The 27,789-nt window shown below is 35.5% G+C and overlaps 1 protein-coding gene across 1 annotated transcript in view; it reads left to right on the top strand.

The window, feature by feature from the left end:
* The window catches only part of LOC149263313 (uncharacterized), a 58,701-nt gene that overhangs the window by 22,373 nt on the left and 8,539 nt on the right, over window positions 1-27,789 (top strand). Inside the window, exon 4 of the mRNA XM_089426105.1 lies at window positions 6,109-6,339. Coding sequence (XP_089282231.1) covers window positions 6,109-6,339 — 231 coding nt within the window. The remainder of the gene's footprint in view (window positions 1-6,108; window positions 6,340-27,789) is intronic.

Raw genomic sequence — 27,789 nt, 5'->3', positions numbered from 1 at the left:
TACAACCCCATGTTTGTCACATTATTTGGTCACGGAAACAGAGTGAATTTTGACCAAGTCTTCTTTTCGAGGAAACACACAGGGGATGTTTTCCAAGAAATATGGGTAATAGGGGACTTTTCCCTATTGTAAGAAAGTCGTTGGCATTTCTCTTTGATAAGGGGATTCATGGGTGTGTCCTATGAATGATAATTTTGGAAAATGTCATTTTTCAAACACTATTTTAGGTCTAGGCTAGTCAATATAATGATTTACATAGCAATTAAACCTTACGTAAATCAACTTATCTGCACTTCATGGATTTTAGAATATAAAATAGATTCTTCCAACCTTTCAATTACATACGGCCATAAGAAACGGTGAAACATTTCTATTAGATTCCTCGAGCTCGAGGAGCTAACGTCATGGCTAGATCTGGAGATATTCTGTTGGGCCATAAAATTATGATACCTTTCCTTGATAATGAATATAACATAAACGCTTCCAGCAAAGCTCTGAGAGGCTGAAATGCAGACGGGAGCGACCCTTTACCTCTTCTTAATGCCAGCTTCACATTAACTAGCCTGTCATCCCTGGGATGGCCATACTCCACCACCTTCACCATAAGTACGGGTACCATCACACTCCCATACCCCTATGAGGGAATGATGAATCATCTAGGAGGTGCCTCGATGTTGAGTGCACGAAATTTCACCCAACTCGTCATTAAGAGGCGATGAACTGCGAATTGAGATGGAAAAAGCGACCCCTTGGCCTGGCAAGTTTCATAACTTTACCTTCCAGTTCCCTTCTTACGTGGTAAAAGGGGTTCTAAAGATTCGATGTGCAGGGACTTAGTTACAATTGCTTGGTTGGCGAGCTTTGATGGGCGGGGACTTGGTTACAATTGCTTGGTTGGAGAGGCCATTTGTGATCTTAGTTGTAGATCTTCTGACATGCATGAGTTCCCAATCATCTTACACGTACACATACATCACACATATTTGTCTGTAGTATTCAAAAGGACCTTGCTTGCTATTTTCCACCATTGCCCTAAGGTCTTCTCATTGCAATGATATATGATAATTTTTCAAATCTCCTTCAAATGCAATTTTCTTGTATCATTTTCTTTCGACTTCCATCAAACCTATTTTTCGATCCGCGCTTTATCATTAGTTTTCGTCTCCCGAAAAATAGCTAATAGGGCCAATCACATTACCATGTTGGTCTCTGAGTTCCCCTGCTCTTGCAAGACCTGGATTGCCTTATTAGTTTTGAATCTCGATTTCCAAAAACTTAGCCAATACCCCAATAACATCACCGTGCTTGTCTCTGAATACCCCCCTGCTCATGCGAGACCTGGATTGTCTTTGAATGTCCAATCAAAATGGTAATTAACCCATCTCTTAGCATTGGAGTTTTAAGTATACTTGCAAGATTCCTTGTTTAACCCCTATGAGTTAACGAGGGATTTGAATGGAGAAAGGCGCTTAGATTGATTGAGATCCGATTGATATTGAGAATCCATCTTATAGTTTTGCCTGCTTCCTATCTTGGCTAATTTCCAAAGTGAGTTTCTTTGTTCTTCCTCACATCTGCTCCATTGATCGTCTTTTTCCTTTCAAAATCCTACTATTCTTAGATTTTATAGAAAAAGACAAAGCCTGGTGAAAATTCCATACCTGCTTTAAAATCTCAGCTTTTCAATGAGGCTTGAGCCATTTCCTAATCAATTCTTCAACTCTCACACTTGCTTGGCTAAGGTGCAATGCATGAGGATGTGGTTGGCATCTTCGTTTTCCAGTAAACACTCACTGCATCAGGATGGGCCTGTTATATCTCTATACACCCACTGCATCAGGATGGGCATGTTATAGCTCAATAGATTCACTGCATCAGGATGTGCTTATACCTCTTTATTTTGGGTGCAACTTCTGAAAGGATATTTTCTTTGAGGCTAAACATTTTAAGACAAATATTTTAGTCTTTAGACCAATTGGAAGTCTGCCAGCTTTGCTTCCATGCGGGGGACTTCTAAAATACCGATTCCTTTTAAAGGCTTATAACTTATCTTTTTGACAGAGCATATCCCCCTTCCGGCAACATTTCATCACAGGACATCCTTGACTTGTTTAGCCAATATTGGCCTTTTTTCCAACTCAGCTGACATGGCATTCTTGCTCATCCTGCAACTGAATGGGCTTACTCAGGATCTTTCTATGCAAAGGATTTCATCCTTTCCTTGAGATCTTGGCACTTAATCCTTAACCCTGGTCCAATTCAATTATTTCATATCCCTCATTACAACCTCCTATGAAGGGTTGTCACATAGGGATTTATAAGCGTTCCGGGCATCATCACAGAACTGAGTCGAGCATCCATGAATATCCCAGAAAATGTGGTCATCTATCCCATATTTTCTCAGTAAAATACTATTCTATATATGTGAGCCTTCGGGTCGATTTGTAGTTCTTATGATTCCATTTACTGATTCATCTGCTAGGTCTGTTGATCTTAAAGTCTTGCACTGTAACGTCTTAGGTTGTTTTCAGAAGGGTCCCGTGTAAATTAGCAATTAAGGCTTTATTGTAGAATTCTAATTTCCTACAGGCCTTCCTTCGCCCATTTTCAACTATCTAATTCTATTTTAGGTGAAGAATCGAAACCGTTTTCCTCAAAATTTTTGAAAAAATTTAGTAAGTGGTTGAACCAAAAAGTAATCAAAACGGCGATTGTCCTCAAAATTTTGAGAAAATTTAGAAAGTTGTTGAACAAAAAAAATAATATAATATTTGGTTTACTATACATATATATTTGACGTAAATATAATTTATGTGATAATTTTAAATTTTTTTTTTTTATTGGATATGGATTTTTTCTATTCTAAAAAATATTAATAATTTAAGATATAAAAATATTTTTCCACCCCTGAAATATGTTTTTACATATCATTAACTGGTTTATGCTACACTTCGTATCTCTGGAAACTTGGTAATATAATTTTATATATATATATAATTATTTTGTATTTTAATGGTATAAAAATTACATAGTATATCTAGTTTGAATGGATTTAATGGTTAAGAATATGTTGTTTATAATGAAAGGGCACAGATTTAAATCTAAAGAGAGATAGTATGTATCTATCTGTATATGTTAGTAATGAAATTGCTGCACCAAGGGAGTTTCTCATATACCAATTATTTGACATAAACAAAATCTAAATCTTTGCACCAAGAGAGTCTGTTATACACCAATTTGGTGTTCTTATTATAATACTATATAAATGGTTCACATATTTGATACTAAAATCCCTGCACCAAGGGAGTCTCTTACATGCCAATTTGGTATTTGACTTAACGATAACTTCATCCTTATTATTATATGAAAGGTGCATATATCTGATATCAATTTAACTTTAAAATCCAGAGGGGTATAGTATATACTCACCAGTACATTTCAATAATCAAATAACTGCACTAAGAGAGCCTCTCATACACCAATTATCTGACATAAGAAAAATCTAAATTCTTGCAACAAAGAAGTTTCTTATGCAACAATTTGGTGTCTTTATTATTATATTATTATATGAAAAATGTATATATCTGATACTAAAAATCCCTGAACTAAGCCAGTAGTTTATACACCAATTTGATGTCTGACTGGACCATAACTTTATCTTTATTATTATATGAAAAATACATATCAACTTGAAAGTAACCTTATCCTTATAATATCAAAAGATGTAAATACCTAACATAGGAAAAGTCCAAATCTCTACATAAAAAAATCTCCTTTCCATCAATTTAATATCTAACTTTACATTAACTTATCTGTGTTACCAGCCTAACATTATCTTTATTACTATATAAAAGATTACATAAAGAAAATCGTTTGAATCCCTACATTTTGACAACTTCGTCAACGTCTTATTCGTCTAGCTTCACTTGCAATTTATTTGTTGTGCTCGACCAGTAATCTCATTTTCTTTGTTTAGACGTCTGTCGATTCCAAACTCTCGTTTTTCTACAAATCGTGACTGTCCTCGATTTGCCGTTTGTGTAGGTCGTTTATCTAGATTCAACTGTTTGGTATGTTGCCTGCAAATGTATAGATTTTGTGTGCTTCACGTCCGAGCTATTCCTTTCTCATAGAGAGAGTTGTCTTGCTTTTCCAGTGTCTGCAAATAAGTATTGTGGATGACTTCGCGACTGCTATGTAGTATCCGTTCGAGGATGCTCGCGTTTCATGGGTCATGATATTTCGTCCTGGATGACCTTGCGAATACATTTTACTCGTATCTCCTAAAATCTCTTAATCTTCAAACTTCTAAGTTTTGCTTCCATAAATCTAGGACTTATGCAAATTTTTTAAATACATGAAACCTTGTCTCGATTATTATTTTTCATTTCCCAAATTTTAATATTATTTTACAATTTTACATTCATACATTAATAGATGGACGAAATGGTTTCTTTTGTTGGAATCCAGTAATACAATTTCAAGCAAGATTCTTATTTATTTTTGTTTAAAATGCACATTTAAATGCATAAATCAATTCAACAATCTGAAAAACTTATAAGACTCTGAAACTTTGCAAATTAAAGAACTTAAACTTATTATTCTTAAATTTTTTTACCCAATTTTAAGCAAAATATCTTAGAAAAAGCACATAAGAAAAAATCATTTCATATATTAATTAAACTAAACGCATTTAATCACTATATACCCATCAATAATTTGATTTCAAAATTAAATCTTTATGAAAATTAAACTTTACTTTATAACACCCTTAATATAATATTCAAAATTAACTCTTTATGCTATAAAACCATTAATATAATATCTTCAAATATGTGTGATCTTTTTCAATACAATGCAATCTTTTGAACTTATAAAAAAAATGCAATTTAACCTACATATCCTCAGATCATTAATATAATTTCTTTACCTATAAAAACAAATTCTACTACTATCTCACCACTTACCTATAACTACAAATTCTACTACTATCTCACCACTTATATATTTCTTACCCTATTTCATATTTCAAATTACATATATTCCATTACTAAATCCTTAAAAGTAATTTCACCATTTCTCATCACAATGTTAGATATAGCATGTTGAATACATGTTATTCAGGGATTCAACATAAATATTACTGGAATGTCAATATTCCCACCATTAATATTATTATTATTATTTTTGAAATTCTTCACTATTTCATATTAAGATGAATGATAAGAGATAATTTTAAATATGCTGGTTAAGATTAACCAATCTTGGTGATTTGACAATTGGACTTGAGATCCACTAAGTCAACTCAATACATCTGGATCTCACTTGACCCCTTTTTATCCACTTTCAACTACAGTTTTCAGTTACAACTCTACTAGTATAATGTATCATGATAATTCAGGGTACTGTGTCTGAACAAAGAATGGATTTTGGGTATGCAACAGGCTATATGAAGTCTCTTAAGCATTTTTTACGGTTCCTTGAGCTTTTTTTGCTGCTTCTCAAGCCACGATTGTTCCATAATTTTGACTCCGGAAATAGGAGCATGTTCAGAAATCGGATTACAAAGACATGCTGCCTAGATTACTTCATTAGCTGCTTGTATATTCACGAGTTATTGTATAAACTTATGCAATACAAGAACGTTAGCTTCTCCGATTGTATTTGTGTGGACCAAGCGTCAAACAGTGTGATGCTTAATACTATGTATAAAAGCAGGTCGTAACCTGCCATCTTATTATATTAAATTTATAAGCACACTAAAATTGGACTTATATCATTATATTTGGGCATGTGCTACTGAATACTCTTTCCAGATTTTTCTGAACACCACCTTTTTACTTTATATCTGTTAACAGCAATGTCTACACTGCTGAAGTTGTAAACCTCTCTCAAACTATACTAGACATTATGTGCTATAATATTAGCAATAGTTGTTGTATATATTTAGATTGAACATATCGTGAGGATAATATTATGTTTTGAAGATATTTTTAGTGTTTATAACAGACTTATCTTCAATGTTTATAACAAGTTCCAATGTTCGCTTTGTAACTTCAGTTATTTCAGAACATGAATTCACTGAAACGTTGTATTTTGTTTGTGCAGAGTTTTAGAACTGGCCATGGTGTCTCATCATCGGAAAGCAAAACGAATAGAAGGACCAGTACAGATCTGTCTTCCACTAACCCAACCACTTCACAGAGAAACACTGATAACGTTTCTAGCAAAATTATGCATGTTTTTCGTGTGCAACATTTGTTGCAGAATCTCTCCGAGGATAAAGTGGAACAAATCAGGAAAACAATGCTAAGGCAGGAAGAGATGTTCAAAGAGCAGGTATGCATGCTATTAACTATCATTATGTTCTATATTATTGGAAGTGGAAAGAAATCATCAAGCTCCTTTGAAACATTTGAAATTTTACATGAACAAAATAAGGCTTACTCAATCCTGACATGAGAAGGCCTGCCAAGAGGGCAATATTGTAGGATAGAAGAATATCAAGCAAATTCTTATTGTCTGATTCCAGTTGAATTAGATAAGATGATAATATCAGTAATTACAGATAATTCTGGGCCTGGTGGATTAACAGATTCACTAGTAATTCAATGGTAATACAAGCAGGTCCCACTAGATCTATGGGAATTAAAGCTCCTGAAATGTTACAATGTCGAGGGAAGCGAGGATATATAGGTCATTGGAACTAGTAAAACTTGACACCTAAATGTTTGTCCTGCAAATTAGGACAGGTATCCGATAGTCAAGCGAACACCATTCTATGGGAAATAGAAACATTGGTTTCATCTTCCTAGACTGGCATGTCAAGAGTGTAGGAAAAACCGCCCATTATTTGGATTAATACTACGGATTCCTCGGAAATCGCAAATTTTCCCACTTTTCAAGAATTCTGTTTCTTTCACTCAGAAGAGCGTGTTTTTTTTCATCATATTTCACAAATGTTTATACTCTTTTTCATATGCAAGAATTTGTTTTTCTATAGATTTTGCAGTAGAGCTGGCCATTGATCTATTGTGTTTATTATATAATATTTCTTAAAATTTTGTATGAATAAGTATATTAACTTTTAGAAAAATTGATAGTAGCTTGGTATGATATTAGATATCTTAATTTATTTATATAGCTATTTTTTATATATTATAATTTATTATTTTAATTAAATGATTCTTATTATTATTTTTATATTTTAGAGGAGGAATATATATATTTAAGAGGGGTTTATTTATTTTCAACATTAAGGTTTGAAGCCATCACATTAAGTTTATTATGTCCTTAGCATTACATTATGCTTAGATTGTTATTAAGTTTAATGACATTAGCATTACATTATACTTACTTTGTTATTAAGTTTATTATGTCATTAGCATTACATTATGCTTATTTTGTTATTGGCAGAATTGAATTTGGGTAGGGAGGATTCCAATCATTCCTCCCATCCACATGAGATAAACCTAATTCTAATCATTTTATTTATGTTTTTAATTTATATTTTCTATAAATATTTTGAAAATTAATAATAATTTTATAAATTTTAGATAAATATACAAAATAGTTTATGGCCTACCATTTTAAAGGAAATACTCCCCTTTCTATTTGCCCATTAAAGCAGGCCTTTTCTTTATTAAAATTATGGCTATGACTAGACATCTTATGCATAAGAAGAAGTTAACTAACATGGAAGTGGATAAGTTTTCTAAAACTACTTTTACCTCTAGCCAAAACCTCCACCTTCCCCTCTAGTAAGAATGACATAAGGATGCCCAATCTTGGCTAGACCATTAGGAGCTAAAGAAGAAATTGGGGTGATTAAGATTTAGAGGTAAAAACAAAACTAAGATATTCTAAGGAGGTGATCAACCCCAATTTTGAAAATCAAGCTTATCTCTAAGAAAATGAACATTGCTAAAATAAAAACAAATTCAATCCCCAAGGCACTAGAAAGAGTTTGTCACCTTTTCTACCCTAAAAGGGTTGAAAATGAAAGACACCCTCTTAAATTGTCCATTTTATACTCACATTTGATCTAATTTTCAAAATATTTGTCACACAATCAATTTTTTTTTGAGTTGAAAAAACTATTGACAATTGTGATCTTGGAATGTTTCTCCTTCGAGCTTAGAAATAAAATGCTAAAGAATTCCAAATAATCTCTTATCTTTTTACAATTCAATAAATCACTTCAATCTTAATCATCATTATTTTTCTTTAATGAAATAGATAGAGTATTATTAAAATATCTAGATTACAAGGCCAAATCTTTCTTGCAAGTTTGAGATTGAGCACGAATGCTCAATCCAAACCCTCAAGCATGTTCCCCATGACACAAAAATTTCAGTCTCTTTCCAACTAAATTTTTTCCAAAAAAACCTCAATATCTAGCACATTTACATACCATTTTCACTATTTTTGTTTTGATTTAGTCTACCTTTTTGTTTTCCTTGGTGAAATACTTTTTCCTTTCTTCCCAACTTGAGTCCAACTTGTGTTTTCTACAAATTCACGGGTCGTTCTTCAGCAAGTGCACGATGTTGTTTTTGAAATCTTTCTCATCTGCCTGATCTTCCCAAGAAGTTTCCTTTTCAGCGTTATTCCTTGTGGTTTCTGGAGGGGAACCATTTTCTACGAGAGTTCCCTGCTTTTCCACTTTTACTGAATCCAGGGGATTCTATCTGGCATGCTTTTTTTCCTGATTGATTTTTGTTGCCTTTGATGCATTTTCTTTGGCAGTATCGACTTCTGGTTCTTTCTTATCCTAAGATTCTTCCTCTTTGTATATTGTATATTGATTGCCCTACATCCTTCCCACCATTTAGACCTTCGTTGTTTTTTCCGATCTTTGTTGCTCTGATGCTTGGGGTAGTTTTTAATTACATGCCCCGTTTCATAGCACGCTCCACACTAGAATGAAACATTTACGTAGTCGAGCTTTTAGACCCAGATATAATTTGGGACCGTAAAATTGATCTCAACGGGAAAACCCTTATTGAAGTCCATCTCCACACAAATTCGAGCATAACCTTATTGAAGTCCATCTCCGCACAAATTCGAGCATAACTTGTTTTATAAAAAATTCCTATGTAAGAGCCGCGGCAATAAAACTTTCCAAAAGAATGCCTAATGAATTCCTAATGGAGGATAATGATTGAAGATTCCAAAGATGCGAGGGTAGGTTTGGAAGCCATACCCAAGTTGGAGCTGTGTAGATTGATGTTGTTATCAAATCAAAGGTGGGAGACCAGGGTTGCATGAAGAGATTGACACTACCCCAGAACCACGACACAGATTCACAAATGGTCTTCTTGTCCTCAATATTGTCGAAAACAACAACAAAAAAACCCTGTGCCATGGGATAAATATTCAAATGATCCATTAAACTAGGATTCCATGTCTCAAAGATCCATTTGTGTTGATCTGTCAGCCGCGGCCAAAATCTAGTAAACCTGCAAACCAAAACTTGCTCCGAAAAAAACTTTTCACAGCGGAAAGCTTCTTTATCCAAAGGAACATTGAGGGAAGGGATTTTTTGAACTATTGGGAGGCCAGATCCAGATTTCAGAATGGAACTATATGAAAATGAAGAAGAGCTTGCTTGTCTGATAATCATTCCTACGAAAGAAATTGTCTTCATCGTTAAATCACTAAGATTCACCATTATTCTGATTGCAGTAGAGATTTGCAAAGAAATCCATGCAATCTAAGCTTAGATTGGTTGGCTAAGGGAAAACCCTACCCACCGCAAGGGTTTTCAAAGCTCTGCCTATCTCTTCACATGGGACTAAAAATTATTATTGCATCGAGAGACCCTCTCCAATCGAGTATGGTAGAGATATTGAGAGATATTGTAATGGGATGTTTCACATTTTGACTGAGTCAAATTACATAAAAATAAAAATAAAATAAAATTTTAATAATAAAATTAAATAAAAATATTAATGTAATGTAAACATTTTAACTCGGTCAAAAAAATAAAAATAACCCTATACAAATAAAAAATAATAAAAATAAAAATGGCCCATGATATTGACCCGTGGTATTGAGAACCCATGGTATGGCCCTTGGCATTCATGTGGAATGTAACTTATTTAAAGGGGAGAATTAAACCAACCTAGATCCATTTTAACTCTGGATCTACCAAGCTCCAAGAGAGATCAAATCTCTTATATGCAAACATCTTTTGAAGTATAAAAAGATTTGATCTCTCAACACGTAGTAGATCCAAAATTAAAATAGATTTAATAATGACAATCATCATTATTATAAATATAATTATTTATTATATTATTTAATATAATTATTCATTATTTATTTAATATATTATTTGACATAATTATTTATTATTAATAATTTATATTTAAATTTTAAATGAAAATAAAATATTTGATTTTATTATTTATTTATTTTTTAATTTATTATTATCTATTTAAATCTTTTTAATATTATTTATTTAAATTTTATTAAATACATCTTCATAAAAATAAAAAAAATCTGTTATGATCTCTGTATACCACACATACTGTTTAACCGTTACAGCCACTGGAAAAATTTGAAGTATTAAGGGTGATTAAGAGTAAATTCCATATTTAGGGCAGCATATGGAATGCCTTGAACGTCAAAGAAAATGAAGACGGAAACATTTTGCGGTGATGGATCATTGTTCCTGCGTTTGATGTGGGGAGCAATGAGGGAAAGGCAGTGGACGCATGATGGCGTGGCATTTGAAATTGGCAAAGCTATAACTGCATGCTGGTTTTTAAATTCACGACAATACAGTTATTCCTATAATTGGAATTGGCTTGTCCATTAACTCATGTAAGCTTGGGTTTTATTGGGTATATGAATAATTTTAAATATTCATATAGAACTTGTACTCAATGAACTAATCAGGCATCCGCTCAAAGAGTTTTGACAGCTGTTAATGGCGGTGGTAATCTTGTAGGTAATGTCAAAGTTCGGAAAAATGAAATCAATTTTTATATGTATGTTATTATAATAATTTCAATAACATAAACAAAGCTTTAATTTAATAAATTAATGACGACAATTTCAGTAGTATAAGTAATAAATGAATAATTTAATGAATTAATAAGAAATTTTGGTTTGTACTTTAATTTACTATATTAATGAAGATAATTTCAGTAGTATAAACCATGAATGAATAATTTAATGAATTAATAAGGAATTTTGGTTTGTATTAAAAATTGAAAAATGAATTTTATTTTTATAAGAAGAAATTTTAATAAAATTTTAAATAAGAGATATTAATTAATGTTAAAATGATGTGCAATGGTGAAGGTTTATGGGGATATGTATAGAGATTATGTTATAGGATTTTACTGGTTAAGTTTTATGTATTGGATTTAAGTTTTAAAATAACATGATTCAGTACAAATTAATTTGGAAATGTCGAGGATTCACTTAAAATGATATCCATCTTGCTATATATGTCATGTTAATGGATCTTTTGAAAAAGCATCAACCCAAATTAATTTGGAAATGTTGAGGATTCACTTAAAATGATATCCATCTTGCTATATATGTCATGTTAATGGATCTTTTGAAAAAGCATCAACCCAATGCTCCTAGTTAAATAAATGGTCCTGCAAAAACTTATGGAGTGTTTTTTGAAAATATTTGAAAAAAATGGATATCATTTGATTTATTTTTAGGAGGCATTTATGATTATTAAGTTACAATAAAGGCTTAGGAAGTTTCATCCCTTTATTAATAAATAAAGTACAATACTTGTTTAGGAAGGAAATAGGTATATATGAATGAAAGTTGTATTTTTTGATTTGTTTTAATGAGAAATATTTATGTTATTAAATTGTAATAAATAGTAAGAAATTGCATGTCTTTATTAATAAATAAAGTACAATTATTACTTAGGAGGGAAATGGGGAGGGGAATGGGGTGCAAATGTGACAAGGGGTAATACTTGCTTAGGAAGGAATAGGTATATATGAATGAAAGTCATATTTTTTGATTTGTTTTAATGAGAAATATTTATGTTATTAAATTGTAATAAATAGTAAGAAATTGCATGGCTTTATTAATAAATAAAGTACAATTATTACTTAGGAGGGGAATGGGGTGCAAATGTGACAAGGGGTAAGGCCAAATTACAAGTTAAAACATGTCTACTTATATACAATATGGGGAAAAAGGGTGATATTGCCATTCATTGCTTTTCGCCTATTAGTGTTGAAATCTTTGACAGGAAGAGAGAGAAAGATTTAGTTTTCAACCTTAGTTGTAGGTTGTTGGATCTTAACATCTATGAATGATATACAATGGGGGATAGAAACAGGGGATTTCATTGCAAAGTAGGTTCTAGTCCCAATTTTTGTGGGTGACAACTAAAAAGAGTAGTTATAACTTTGATACACTTGCAAGCTACAAGAAGTCCTTGATATTGTGGGTGGGAGGGGTCATTGGTGACTTGACTATGTTTTGATTGCATTTCGCTTTGGCTAGACCCAATAAGGTTCTTGGATTCTATGGCCTTTGCATTGATCTCACTTGGTTGGCAAGGGTTTTATGATGGGTTCTTTGCATATGTGCTTTGCTTTGGGGTTTGGGTTGAGAGAGAAATTCTCTTGTGATGCTATGGTCATCACTTGGGGGGTGATTTATAAGATGCGAGGCTACCGTTGGATGTAAAACACTACAAAGGAAAATCTTTGTGCATTTTTGAGCAAATTTCTGTATATTTTCATGTGCAATATATATGATTGCATTATATGCTTAATATCTTGTGATGCAATTGTAATGTGAATGAATCTCATATATGTTATGAATTGGTGCATGGATATTGAGATCTTTGTTTTTAAGAACACATCATTGCATGTTTAGATTTGTAGTTACATGTTGCTTTCATTGGATTGTGAATGAATTTGTAGTGAACAAAAGTCATGAGCAGATTTATTATGGTCTAAGCTATAGGGGAGCGCCCCCTCTTTTGCTTCACTCTTGAAGTGCGCTCCAAGAGGGAGCATTCCAAAGTGCCCTCGGAATTGTACTTCAAGATCACTTCCTCTTTGGAGCACTTTTTGGGAGCATGTTGATTAGGTTTTTGAGGTGCTCTCGAAGCACTTCTAGGATGACAATATAAGATTCTTAAAGTAAAAGCTCACATTTTCTTTATATTTCTGGTTCTGGTATTAGTAAAGAGTCATAACTAAATATTTTGATGTCTAAATTGAGTGCCACTTGTGGTATTGGATAGAGGATGTATCAAATTTTTAGAGATCAAAATTTAACATCTTAAAGTGCTATAAGTTCATAGTAACATGTTATACAAGTTCACTCACCTAAAATAGGGAAAAAATAGGTTGTACTAATCTCACCAAAACTTCTCTTTAAAGATCCATATTGGAGGGGATTGATGGGATGATGGTGAGGACATATCATAGTACATGTCAAAATTTCAGCAATAGAAGATTAGAATTGGTGAATTTGTAATAGGTTCAAGGTCGGCTAGCAAAGAAGATTCCAAATTAGGGCTTTACATGGTGTTAACTTAAAATTATCATGTCTTTTGATTGGAATCTTAGTTTGTGGTGTTTCAAAAATGGCTTGAATGAGGAATTGCGGAGAACATGGTGTCAATTAGATAAGTTCTTGAAAAAAGATCATTATCATGGGGGGTAGCAAGATTATCTTCATATGAGACAAACTTCAATATTTCTTCTTTCCAACCCCACAAGTCCCGCACCATTCTAAAATTTCAAAGAAGAAGAAAGAGTGAATACACTGCCATAACTTATTTGGAAGAGCCCAAATCAAGGATCATTCATTTTGATACCAATGTTATGTACCAAAAGCCAAATAAGGATAAAAAATACCTAATTCAACAATTCAACACCTAAGTCTAGTGAAAGAATGAATGCTAAGAAGCCTCTTCAAGCGAGAAACCTCCGATTACAATATATCAAATGCAATACTATAAGCAAAATTTTTGTGTGTTCCATAATCTTGTGGAAAGGACCAACGACAATTGATGAATATGAGAATGTGTTCTTGGGATTGATATAGTACATCCCTACTGTTAAAATTGGCAACTAGGGCCAAACTCCATGTGGGTCTTCTTATTCATGGCAGTTGATATTTTTCTTGGATTCCTCTCGTCGAGAGGTGTAGGATTGGTCTAAAGATCATCCGATTCCGATATGTATTCATGGAGATATGAATTTATTTGTGTTATGTGACAATTCGCCAAGGTTGGCGAACAACCAAATTGCCCCCATCTATCCTCAATGTTGCACTATAAATAGAGGTGCCTTGCAAGTCATTTTATACACACTCTTGTGATCTCTCTCTTCATTCTGTTTTGGGTTTTGATGAAGGAGAGATCTAGAGGGAGTGCCCTAGGCTCTACGCTGCCCTAATGAAGAAGCCCTAATGCAGTATGAAGGAGATATCTTAATGTTGCCATGGAGAGCCCTAATTACAGTCAGGGAGAAGCCTTAGACGTGGAGGAGAAAGGGCCTTCTTGGAGTCCCTACACTGCCCTAAATACAGTCATGGAAACACAACAAGGAGTGGCTAAAACACAGGTCTATAACAGACCCTAAGACGTTGTCTTTAAATGCCCTAACACTGCCCTAAATGCAGTCATGGTGAAGAGACCTTAACGATGTTATAAAGAGACCTTAACACTGCCTGAAGGAGTCCTATAGCCACAAAGGAAGAAGTCACCTAGGCTGCAGTTAATGAGGGTTTCTATGCTGCCCTAGCCGCAGTCCTCAAAGGGAGATCTAATCCGCAGTAAAGGGAGATCCTTTCACGCTATATAAGGAAACACACAACAGCTAGAGGAGGCTCCTAACTGCAGCACTTAGGGTGCCCTAGGAGACTGTCAATAAGTGTTTTATATGCAACAAAAGGAGACTTGTCTACGCAGCTAGGAGATGTCATAATCCACAGTCAAATGAGGGTACTATGGAGCAAGAAGAAGGATCCTTATATGCTGGGAAGAGGAGGCCTTTACCAACCCTAGATACAGTTAAAGAGGGGTCTATATAAGCTGCATTAGCTGCAGTCCTCAAGGGCTATCAAGGAGCCCTAACAAAACCTTCTAATATGTCGTTTGATGATATGATGAAGCCCTATTCGCTGCAAAGGATAGTTGATTAGCAGTGAACCTATACACTGAAATAAGGACCTTAAATGCAGCTTGAATAGGTGTAGAAGACAACGATGTATTAGGATTATGTTTGGGCATGAATTAAGGGTTCATGAGACCTGTTGGAAGAATAGATTGCTACAACCAGCTGCAAGCCATAGTAAGTAGCTAAGGCTGTTCCATGGGAATATTGCAGCATACATTGAGTGTAGGTGGCAACATGGATTTGGAGGGGCTCTCCTAGGTTGTTTGCAGCCCTTAAAGGGCTTAGTTACCTAACAACGGTGCAACATGATGGATGCAGCATGATGAGATGCAGCATGATGAGATGCAACATGATGGATGCAACAAGATGAGATGTAGCATGGTGATGGATGCAACATGATGAGATGCAGCATGGTGATGGATGCAGCATGGTGATGGAATCACTTTGGAAGAATGTTTGCCTTCACCCAAGTTCATAACTACAGTCCATGTCCTCAGATCTACAACCTCTCTATGTCATCTTCATGGTGAAGATCTCTGCTCTTATTTTGACAAGTCAAAGTCTTGACTTCTGATGTATTTGTACCAGTGTTGTGGGGAGTGCCCCCCCTCGGATCCCGCTCCCAATCCACGCTGTGGGCGGGAGCGGGTCGGGAGCGTGCTCCCTAAAAAAAAATTCGCTCCCTGCCTTTTTTTGCAATTTTTTTTTTGTAGCAATGTTCGAAATGCAATTTTTTTTGAAAGAAACAAATAATTTTTGAGTGGGGCAGCTTAATGATCAAGTCTATGGCCCTAGTATTGATATTCTATTCATGGTAATGTTAAATTCTTAAAGTAAAAGTGACATTCTCCTTAATCTTCATTTTCATCCTTTTACTTGAATTTTTAACATTACCATGAAATGACTCAAGATGTTTGAGAGTGGTTCTGGCCTCATTGGATTTCATATGGAGAAAGTAGAATTTTAGATTTCATTCAAAATCCAGTAGACTTATCGGTTTTTCAGGATTTCAGGATTGGGGGATTGCAATGTTTCCATTGAATTTTGTCATGTATTAGGGTATGGAACTCGTATTTAATCAAGAGCACCAATCCCTCTATGTACCTTGATGTTAGTGACATTGGTTGTCGAACTCCTCTATCATGACCCTCCTAAAAATGTACGCATCATTCAAACAAAATCTTGACTTGACATGCTATGCTTTTTCTATCTTATGCTAATTCTTAGAGGGTGATATTAATGACAAAGATCCCTATACTGATACAGAGGTAATGACAAAGATACCTCTGGATATTAATGCTTAGAGGGTGATATTAATGACAAAGATTCTAATTTTCCAACAAGACTAAAAAATTAGACATTTCTCGTGGTGGCAAGAGGCCCAAGCATAAGAAATAGATAATAGATTTACTTCTCTTTTCTAGTTTCTAGTAGTTTTTATAACTATTGACTCTTTCATATTTATTATGATATTTTTTTAAACAATATATGACAATTTAAGTTTGAAGTTGGAAATTATAACTCATTAGTAATGAATTATGAATATGATGCTTCATGAAAGTTGAAAGTTGTTTCATTTCATTTCATTTTATAACATTTCATTTCATGTTAGATATTATTTGTTGTAATGGTTACACTTAGCTTACACGTACAACTTTGGTGATCAATGATGATAAATGTTATATATTGAATTTTGAAAGCTTGAAACTTTAAGATTGATGAATCATGAGACTCAATATGTTGTATGTTACTATGTTATTAACTTGTGGACGTGGTTGATGAAGATTATAACTTCTAGATGATTGTTGTTATATGGTTCAATCTATGTTTTTTTATGTTTTTTATATCTAATTCATTATTCTACATGTTTTTGTTGACATATATGTATCGAAATATAAAAAATATAATATATATCTATATATATATATATATATATATATATATAACGCTCCGAGATTCGTTCCCAAACCCGGAGCTTCTGAAAATGTCACTGTCGCTCCCTACTTGCGCTCCCGCTCCCAAGTAACACTGATTTGTACTATCTCTCTTTGCTGAACTATTGAAGAATATAAGAAGAATTGATCAAGGGTTTCCCCACATTGGGGTTTGTCCCTGGCTGGCACCACATCTTGTATCCTCTTGTCTTGGCTTGTTTTCTGTGATTTATGTTTATGTTCTATCTGCACTTTACAATCATGGTGACGTGATTGCTAATCTGAATATTGTCATTGGGCTAATATGAAAAATTGAAGTAAATTGCGCTAAGCATAGAACATACCTAAAATTAACATGGTATCAGAGCTGAGCTGAAGACAAAGCCCAAGCAAGAGTGAAAGAGAAATCACCGAAGACAGTTGGAAAGGACAAAAATGCTCAATGGGTTCCTCATCCCTCTTCAAATTCACCAAGGGTGAAGTCGAAGCAAAGAATATTATCAAAGTGGCGCAGCGGAAGCATCTGGTGGCCTACCTACAGGTCACTTCAATGGGAAGTCCGGATCTAAGAATGGAAGGAAAGGCAGATGCCTTGCTTGCAATAAGTCTGGCCATTATAGAAGGGACACATCACTTGATGATGATAATAATCATTCCAGGGGCATCTTCAATGATCAAAGGAATGACAGGTACAATGGAAAAGGAATAAAAGGAATGCAGGTCATCAAGGAAATGGCCAACTCTTCAAGGAAAGCAATGAACTCTAGTTATGAAGAATCAAATGTTGTTTATGAGTATTATCTTATGTCGGCCCTCTCCACCAGACTCGTTGGGAAAATTGATAGTGGTGCCTCAAGGCACTTCACTAGATTTAAGGAAGCTCTCTCTAATTTGATAGAGAAGGAAACAATTGTTGAGATTATTCTTGGAGACGATGCCAGCTATCCCGGAAAGGGTGTAGGGAATGTTACTCTTCAATTGGATGAGGGTAACTCGATTCATTTACAAGAAGTTCTTTATGTACCTAATCTTAAGAAGAACCTGGCGTCCATTTCGGCAATGGAAGTCAAAGGTTTCAAGGTGGCATTCATCGATGGAAAGGTACGTGTTTGAAAAAAAGATTTTTCAAGATGCTTTTACCCTTGGGTTCAGGGTTGACACTTTGTATCAAGTTGCAAGAAGTCCATTGGGGACCATGTCGTGTGACTCATCTCTTCTATGGCACCGGAGGTCTACCCATCTTCATTGTGGGGCCCTACCCGATGTGAGACAAATGGTGACAGGGATGCTTGAATTCAAAGAAGAGCATGAAGCTACATGTTCGAGATGTACTGAAGGAAATCTTACAAGGGGACCATTCCCCTCATATAAGAGCAAGACCTCAGATGTGGAACAACCCGAGGGGTTTGAGATTCATGATCAGGAATCTCATGTATGCAGGTGGAAGAAAACTCTCTATGATTTAAAACAAGCACCTCGAGCTTGGTGAGAGAGGATTGACAACTATCTGATGAAGCTGAGATTCACTAGGAGTGAAGCCGATCCAAACCACTGCCTTAAGGTTGTGGATGATAGACCTGTCATATTGGTACCTTATGAGGACGACCTCTTTCTGACAAGTGCAGACCCTCTCATTTGCAAAAGTAAGAGGGAGTTGGATTCCAGATTTGGAATGGTGAACTACAAGCCTGTGACTACCCCGATGGAGCTTAACTTTAAGAAGTTATGTGGTACTGCTGTCGGACCTGACTTGGGAAATGCCTTTGAGTTCTGTCAACTCATACTAGCATTGATGTTCTTGGTGAACTCCCGTCCGGATATATGTTTTGCAGTTAGCATGTTGAGTTCATATATGGTTGAGCCTCACTAGATTGGTGCTAAGAATCTTCTGAGATATCTTTGGGGCACAATCTCTCATGGATTGAGATACACTGTTGGAGCTGTGAGGCTACATGGTTATTTTGATGTTGATTAGGAGGGCAGTATAGAGGATCACAAGAGCACTTCTGGGTGTTGGTTCTCTTTGGGTTCTGATTCAATATCCTGGATCAGCGGGAAGCAGAAGTTGGTTGCTTTGAGCACTGATGATGTCAGATACATAGCTGTGAGTATGGCCTCCTGTGAAGCTGTCTGGTTGAGGAAGTTCCATGGGAATATTGCAACATGCATTAAGTGTAGGTGGTAGCATGGATTAGGAGGGGCTCTCCTAGGTTGTCTGCAGCCCTTGAAGGGCTTAGTTATCTAACAACGATGCAACATGATGGATGCAACATGATGAGATACAGCATGATGGATGTAGCAAGATGAGATGCAACATGGTGATGGATGCACATGGTTGGATGTAGCATGGTGATGGATGTAGCATGGTGATGAAATCACTTTGGAAGAATGTTTGCCTTCATTCGAGTTCAGAACTGTAGTCCATGTCCTCAGATCTGCAACCTCTTTATGGCATCTCCATGGTGAAGATCTCTGCTCTTATTTTGACAAGTCAAAGTGTTGACTTCTGATGTATATGTACTATCTCTCTCTCTGTTGAACTATTGAAGAATATAAGAAGAATTAATCAAGGGTTTCCCCACATTGGGGTTTGTCCCTAGCTGGTGCCACATCTTGTGTCCTCTTGCCTTGGCTTGTTTTCTGCGATTTATGTTTATGTTCTATCTGCACTTTACTATCATGCTGATGTGATTGCTAATCTGAATATTGTCATTGGACTAATATGAAAAATTGAAGTAAATTGTGCTAAGCAAAGAACATATCTAAAATTAACACCTACCTACAATTAGGATGATAAGCTGAACATGAATGGATTCACTAGTTGGATTAATCTTTCTAGAAGATCCAATTGAATATTGTGGGCTTAAAGACCTTGGATGGGGCAGTTTAAAAGGATAAGGATTGTGAGGAGCAAGCACAAGGTCAACGAGACCCATGTAAGAAGTTGAAGGAGAAAGTACAAAGAAAGGAAACATGTGGGAGAAGGGCCATAAGCTTTCCTTCTTCCATTGTGGTCAAGGTGTATCATGTTCTCATGACAAGCAAGCACCTTATGAACCATACTAGAATGAGAATATAAGGCGAATTTGCTTCAAGTGAAAACCTTAAGGAGAAGGGGCATTATGCCCAAGATTATCACAATGTGGGAAGTTGAGTTGGAAAGCTATATCACATACAATAGGAGGAAACTATGGGGGTGTAACAAATGCATGTAGGGTTTATGCACCACTAGAATATTGATAAACTAGTTTTGTAGGAACTGCCCCCCTCGAATCTAGAGGTAGATTCACGTATCGTATCGATCCACCTCCGATCCTCCGATAGAACTGAGGATCCGCTGTTCCTCCATTTTTTATTGCTTCCTAGAATTTCGGATCCGCCAGGGCCCGATCCGCATTTTCATCGGCCGTATCCGCAAACCTGAAAAGGATTTCACCACGGATCTAGGAGACGACAGATGGTTCTACGTGGGCCATCTTTTTTTAATTTTTTTTGGCTTTTGACTTGGGGTTTAGGTGGTTTGAGGGTGAGTTAGGGAAAAGAGAGGATGATATTAAAAGTATTTCCCCCTTCTCTTTTACTCATTCTTGCAACTTTGGAGAGCTTGGAGAAGAGAGGAGAAGAGAGAGATTGGAGGAGTAAAGAAGGATTGTCATCTACAAGAGCTACATAGGTAAGTACAAACCCCAAAGTCCCTCATTTTTTTGTCATTCTTGTTTTGTATTTTCTCCTCCCTCTCCCACTCTTTCCTGTTCTTTCTTCTTGCTCATTTTGTTGTAGGTTATATTCCAAAATGGTGTTCTTTTTGCTTATATGTATCATTCCACTTTTGGTTTTCATGGTGTTGGTGGGGAGTAGAAATAGAAGGGAAGAAGAAGAATAGGATAGTGGTCCCCATATGAGTGACCCAATGTATGATGAGGAGGAAGGGTTTGAAGAAGAAGGGGATGAAGAGGGAATTGAAATGCAAGGGGGGAATGCTGCATTGACACCCTTGTGGAATTATGTGACCAAACTTGAGGGGGGAAAAGGTGGTGGAAGCTACAAATTTTTGTGCCCTCATGATTGTCATGGAGGGGAACCTTATAGTGGTTCATATACCGCTGTGAGCAGGCACCTTTGTGGGGTGTTGGATAATGATGAGAAAAAGGTCCCATAGGGATAGTAATTTGCCCTAAGGTTTCAATGGAACAAGAAAAAAATACGTTCAAATAAAGGAGGATGCACAACAGAGAAACAAGAAATAAAAAACTCATTCTGAATCAAGTGCAACTGCAACCTCTAGATTTGGTAGCTCATCTCCTCATGGTACTTCTGCAACCTCTGAAAATAGAAGAACAATAGCAGATTTCCTGAATGTTGTTGGGAGGGATGATGTGGATGGAAAGGTGGTCTATTTTCTTTGTGCTTGCGGTGTACCATTCAATGTACTTTTCTCTCCTTATTGGCATGATATGGTTAAGGCCATCAATGAAGCCCCAAAAGGATACAAGAGCCCCAACTATGAGAAATCTAGAATTGTGTTATTATAAAGAGAAAAAGCAAAGGTTCAAAGAGCTTTGACACGTTTTACAAATGATTGGGTGGATTTTACTGTATCCATTGTATCGAATGGTTGGACAAATGTTAGAAATCAACATTTGATAAATGTTCTTGGTGTTTCTACTTGCGGTGCAATGTTTCTTGCAAGTCATGACTCCTCCTCCATCAATGCATCTTCCCAAAACATTGCAAATCTCCTATTGAAAACAATAAAAGATGCCGGTCCTACTAATGTGGTTCAAGTGATCATTGATAATGTAACAAAATGTAAGGGAGTAGGAAAAATCATTGAGCATACTCATCCACACATCCTTTGGTCCGGGTGCTTGGTGCACACATTGAAGCTTTTGATGCATGATATTGTGAAGCATAAAGAATGTGGATGGATTAATGAGCTTTACAAGAAAGGGAAGCAACTCATTAAATATGTCACAAGACATACAAAGGTAAACTAGTTTTATGGCACTTACTCTAGGTTGCAGTTGCTTAAACTTTCAAAAACTAGATTTGCAAGCCATTAACTCACCTTAAGGTAGCTAGTGAAGGTGAGACAAGCTTTATTTGGTGACATGTGAATCATGGGATGACATCAACATTGATAGAGATGGTTCTAATGCAATCAAGGACACCATTTTTGACAGTTACTTTTGGTCACAGGTTAAATATGTTTTGCAATTCACCAAACCAATTTATTACATGATCAAGTTTGCAGATTCATATCAGCCTATAATTAGGGAGGTGTATTTGTAGATGGATAGCTTGTTGAGGCAGATTAAAGACATTGTTGAGCTTAGAGATATCACCTTGTACAATTATATTCGTACAAAGGTGGAAAAAACAATGGGAAATGCTAAACATTCCATTGCATGCCTTAGCATATGTTTAGACACCTAAATAGTATCATCCATCATGGCTTTCAACATTAGCACTTGGCGGGGGGAGTAGGAGAAAACCACACATGTATCCAGAGGTTCTATCTGGTTATATGAAAGCATTGGATAAATTATTCCCCGATGAGGAGTGTGCCATGCTACAGAAACAATTGAGCAACTATATGCTTGGCACTGGTCCATTTGGGACCAATCATGCAATGAAAGATTAAAAAATATTTGTCTTCTCTTGAGTGGTGGAACATTCATGGATGTGCTACTCCACTTATACAAAGTTTGGCATTATGGGTGCTATCATAAGTGGTAAACACTTCTTCTGTAGAGAGGTGTCGGAGTACCTATTCTTTCATCCATAGTGTTAAAAGGAACAAGTTAAATGTAGATTAGGCAAAGAGTTTGGTCCATGTTCACTACAACTTGTGATTGTTGTCCAATTACTGTGAGGATGCAAAGAATAATAAAGACTTGAAGGTTTGGGACAAATATCCAGAGGAGGCCAAATTTGGAGGATGGAGTGTTGGAATTAGGGCAATTGGAGGATGCTCTTATCCAGGATGATGAGGATCGATTTGAGATGACACCCCTATCTGGTCCCATGATCCCTAGGTGCCATTATTCAACTAGTGAAACAACGACTTCATCTTCAGGCTCAATAGTTCCATAAATTCCATGGCCACCATCTTCTTCATTGCCACCATGTGGACTTGGAGGCTCACGTTGTGGTCGTGGTGTGAGGAGGAGCGATTAGTAGATATATTCGCATTTTTCTACTTTTGTCATAGATTAGAATCTAGACTCTAGAGTGTTAGTGTTGTGAATTTAAACTTTTCCGTCTTACTCTTCCTAGTTCAATGTGTAGTTGGTGGTGGCCAGGTGACCAGGTGGCCTATTTTGTAAACATTATTATTTGAATTTTGGTCATGACTCATGTTGACAATTGCTTACTTGCTAGATAAGTTTTTTGAATGTTTTATGATTTTATCTTCTAAATGTCTACTTTCTATTATATGCTTAAAATTTTGGTACTTTCTACCTTCCATTATCTATGACATGCTTAAAAAATTGATGTATGTTTGTAATTGCTAGAATCTAGATGGTTGATGCTCAAATAATTAATCATTAATGTAAATTGGATGCCATATATATCTTGATTTATGTATAAATAATAAATATGTATGTTTTCATATCTTCTACAACTAATTTGGTATTTTGGATGCTTCTTTTGAATATATATATATATATACGCTTTGCTTCCTAGATTTTTCGAAAATGATGCTTCCGACGTTTTGCTTCCAAAAAACATCCCCGCTTTGTGCAACATTGTGATAAACAAACCTTTGAACAATCATGGTTGAGGTACAAGGTAAGATTGACATTTACCTTGTGTCTATGTAGATAGATCCATGGGCTACTCATTATTTTATAGCATAACATCTAACTTTAAGAGTGGGATTTAGTGCAAGAAGGTTAGAGACACCATTGTTCGTGGAAATGCTTAGAAAGATATTGAGACTAGTCAAAGAGATGGTTGTAGATTGTGCAATGCAATCGGATGGAATCCCCACTCATGTAGACCTGCATTGGGCTCATATGATGCCTTAGTTGGATTAGATTGGCTCTCCAATCACTGGGTCATGATGGACCATTACAAGAAGAGCTTTGGGTGCATTAATGATGAAGGAAAGATAAAGCAAGTCTAAGGAATCACTAGGCCTATCTCCCTTCAATAAAACACTTTAATGAAGGTGAAGACATGTTTGAGAAAAGTTTTCCAATGTTCTATGGTGCATGTTATGGATCCTTTCGACAAAACATGACCAAGTTGTGAGGATTATCCAATGTTAAAATAATATGCTGATGTGTTCCCCAATGAGTTGCTAGGACTTTCTCTACTAAGGGGGTTAATTTTTGTATTGAGCTTATGTTATGGATTAATCTACTATTAAAGTCTCCTTATAGGATGTGTAAATTAGATTGTTGTAATTGGAGGTATAGGTACATGAGTGACTAGATAAAGGCTACACTCAACTTAATGCATCACCATGGGGAGTACCAATACACTTTGTTAAGATGGATGGCACATTTAGGCTATACATTGACTACAAGTAGTTGAACTAAGTTACTCTTGAGAGTATATATCCTTTACTAAGGATGGATGACATGTTTGACCAAATGAGAGATGCCATTGTCTTCTCAAAGATAGATATGAGATCTAGGTACTATCAAATTTGATTCAAGAATGAGTGAATTTACTAAGACAACATTCAAAGAATATTTGAAAAAATTGACGATTTTCACCAACATTGTGAAAATTGTGATGTCAAATCCTCCTTGAAAAATTGGCCCCTAAAAATTGAGATTTTTTCAATCATATCACAATATTTTGAATAAATTGGCAAAAGCTGTAAAAAATTGTGCCACAATGGAAAAATCAATTGAGGTGATTTGAGACGTCTTTGGGGATGATTTTCTTTTAGTCATTTTTCTTTGTAGTTATTGAGGAATGAGAGGGATTGGGTTTACCATCACCATTAACTAGGTTTAGGAGGGCCAAATCATTGTTCTTGTCACCATCAAAGATCATTTTGTTCGAGAAAAATTGAGATTTTTTCAATCACATCACAATTTTTTAAATAAATTCGCAACGCTGTAAAAAATTATGCGCCAATGGAAAAAATCAGTTGAGGCGAGGTGTCTTTGGGGATGATTTTCTTTTTTAGTCATTTTTCTTTGTAGTTATTGAGGAATGAGAGGGATTGGGTTTACCATCACCATTAACTAGGTTTAGGAGGGCCAAATCATTGTTCTCATCAGCATCAAAGATCATTTTGTTCGAGCATGGATTATTTACTATTTCCCTTCAATGTTGATATTTGTAAATCCCAGGTTTTATCTTCAGATTAAACGTTCTTAACTACCTTTTTTCTAGATTTATGCAAGGTTTTTGAAGCCTATATTTCTTATGTCTTATTATCATTTTTCATGGTTCATAAAACAATATACCAACAAGCTATTTTTTTCCAAGTATTGCTTGATGTTCATTTTTTATAATTTTCTTTTTTCCTATGTTTGAAGTTGGAAACTGAGTATTGCATTGTGAATATGCCATAGCCTATGGATCCATTTTGGCAGTTTGGTGAACCTAAAGATGGGACAAATTGACAAAGATTATCTTGTATATTACGTGGCCAACAAATGACAATGTTATTTTCATTGAAGTACCACTTAACTAAAATCTCAAGGCACCATGATGGGATTTGTAGTGCATCAACCCTCAATATTATGTGGGCTTCCCACGATGCTATTTATGAAAAGGATAAGGAGAGGGAAGAGGGACCCGCTACCAAAGATGAACTTGCCACCGATGAAGTGGCTAGATCCTTAGGAAGCACATGCATATCTCAAACTCAAGTTAGTTAGAGGGACTCCATGGATTCACCTTCCATGAGGACCTCATCTTTCGTTGTTCCAAGAACTAGAGATGGGGCACAACCTTCCATTTGGTCAATGGTTAAAGAAAAAAAGCAAGAGGTAGCTAGGGTTGTGGGGAGGTGTCTTTTTTGAAGTGACTTACCTTTGAGCATCACAAAGACCAATCCATTTTTCTAGTTAATGTGTGATGTTATCACTACTGTTGGCCTAAGGTACAATTTCTCTACCTATTAGGGGTTGTAGGAGCCAATTCTTCAAGTGGAAAAGAATGAGATAAACACTAGATTGGACGACCTAAAGAAGTCATGAGAGTCTACTAGTTGCATGATGATGTTTAATGGTTGGATAGATGGGAAGGGTAGGACTCTTGTTAATTTCTTGGTACATTGTTTTAGGGACATACTATTTATTAAATCCATTGACGCATCATTGTTGTGTGAGTTGATGGATGGGTTCATCCAAGAGATTGGTTTGCAACATGTTGCGCACATCATAATATATGGAACTAATTATGCGGTTACTGGCAAGTTGCTAGAGGCACCTCATAGTGTTTTAGACTCCATGTGTTAGCCATTACATTGGTTTGATGCTTGAGGATGTGGGAAAATATCCTTTGTCAAGGAGGTCATTGTTCGGGCTAAGAGCCTCACAAAATTCATATATAAACATGCATATGTTTTTAGCTTCATGAGGAGATTCACAAGAAATATGGAGTTGTTGCATCCTACAATCACGTTTTTCCAACAATTTCATGTTGAAGTAGCATGATCCGGATTCTCCACAGTATTATGTTTCTTATGTCGACGTTTCGAACCCCAAAGGGGGTCCTTCCTCAGGACCAAATTTGATAGAATATGAATGACAGTTATTTTTGAGAGAAAGAATCTTCCGACCAGAGTATAAATACAAAACCTAGAAATTTTTTATATATATAAGCCGACCTATGAATTTTTATTTTAATTTTTATTTTATTATTATTATTATTAAAAAAAATTAATAATAATAATAATAAATTAAAATAAGAATTCATAGGTCGGCTTATATATATAAAAAATTTCTAGGTTTTGTATTTATACTCTGGTCGGAAGATTCTTCTCTCAAAAATAACTGTCATTCATATTCTATCAAATTTGGTCCTGAGGATGGACCCCCTTTGGGGTTCGAAATGTCGACATAAGAAACATAATACTGTGGAGAATCCGGATCATGCTACTTCAAAAAACTACCACAGAAGCTTAAAGTCTAACATAATTTCATGTCTCTTCATTCTATGCTCCAATGCTAGTTTGAGTTGAAGCAGATGTTAGTATGTGATGAGTCCCACAATTGTGCATTTAGCACAAGATAAGATGGGAGAGCCATCACTAAATTAGTGTACACTGATTCCTTCTGGGAATGAGTCAAGAAGTGTGCATGATTAGTGAAACTCTGGTAAAGGTCCTCTGCATGGTTGATGGGGATAAACCTACAATGGACTATGTGTATGAGGCAATGGATGGGGCTAAAGAAGCTATTCGATCTTACTATGTGGGAAAGGGTACCCTCGGATATGATGACATAGGATTTTGATTGATAGTCAATGGACCGAGATGCTCCATCAATCCATTCATGCAACAACACTTTTCTTCAACCCCACCTACGCTTATGTAACTTTGATTTCAATGGCAAGGTGATGGAAGGGCTCCTAACATGTCTCTAAAGGATGGTACTTAGATGTGGGTGGTTATACAACAATTAATTGTGAGATGTATCATGAGGCTAAAGTCTATATGGCTTTGCTATGAAAAGAGTATTTTGATGCCACATAAGCCACTAGAATTTAAAATTTTAAATATGTATTTTATTTGGAAGTTGAATTAT

Source organism: Pinus tabuliformis, chromosome 6 (assembly GCF_031772625.1).
Source record: "Pinus tabuliformis cultivar Carrire ecotype Pingquan chromosome 6, CPIR1, whole genome shotgun sequence".
Lineage (NCBI taxonomy): Eukaryota > Viridiplantae > Streptophyta > Pinopsida > Pinales > Pinaceae > Pinus > Pinus tabuliformis.
Note: the sequence above shows the minus strand (reverse complement) of the source record. Positions and strands in the feature narration are given on the sequence as shown.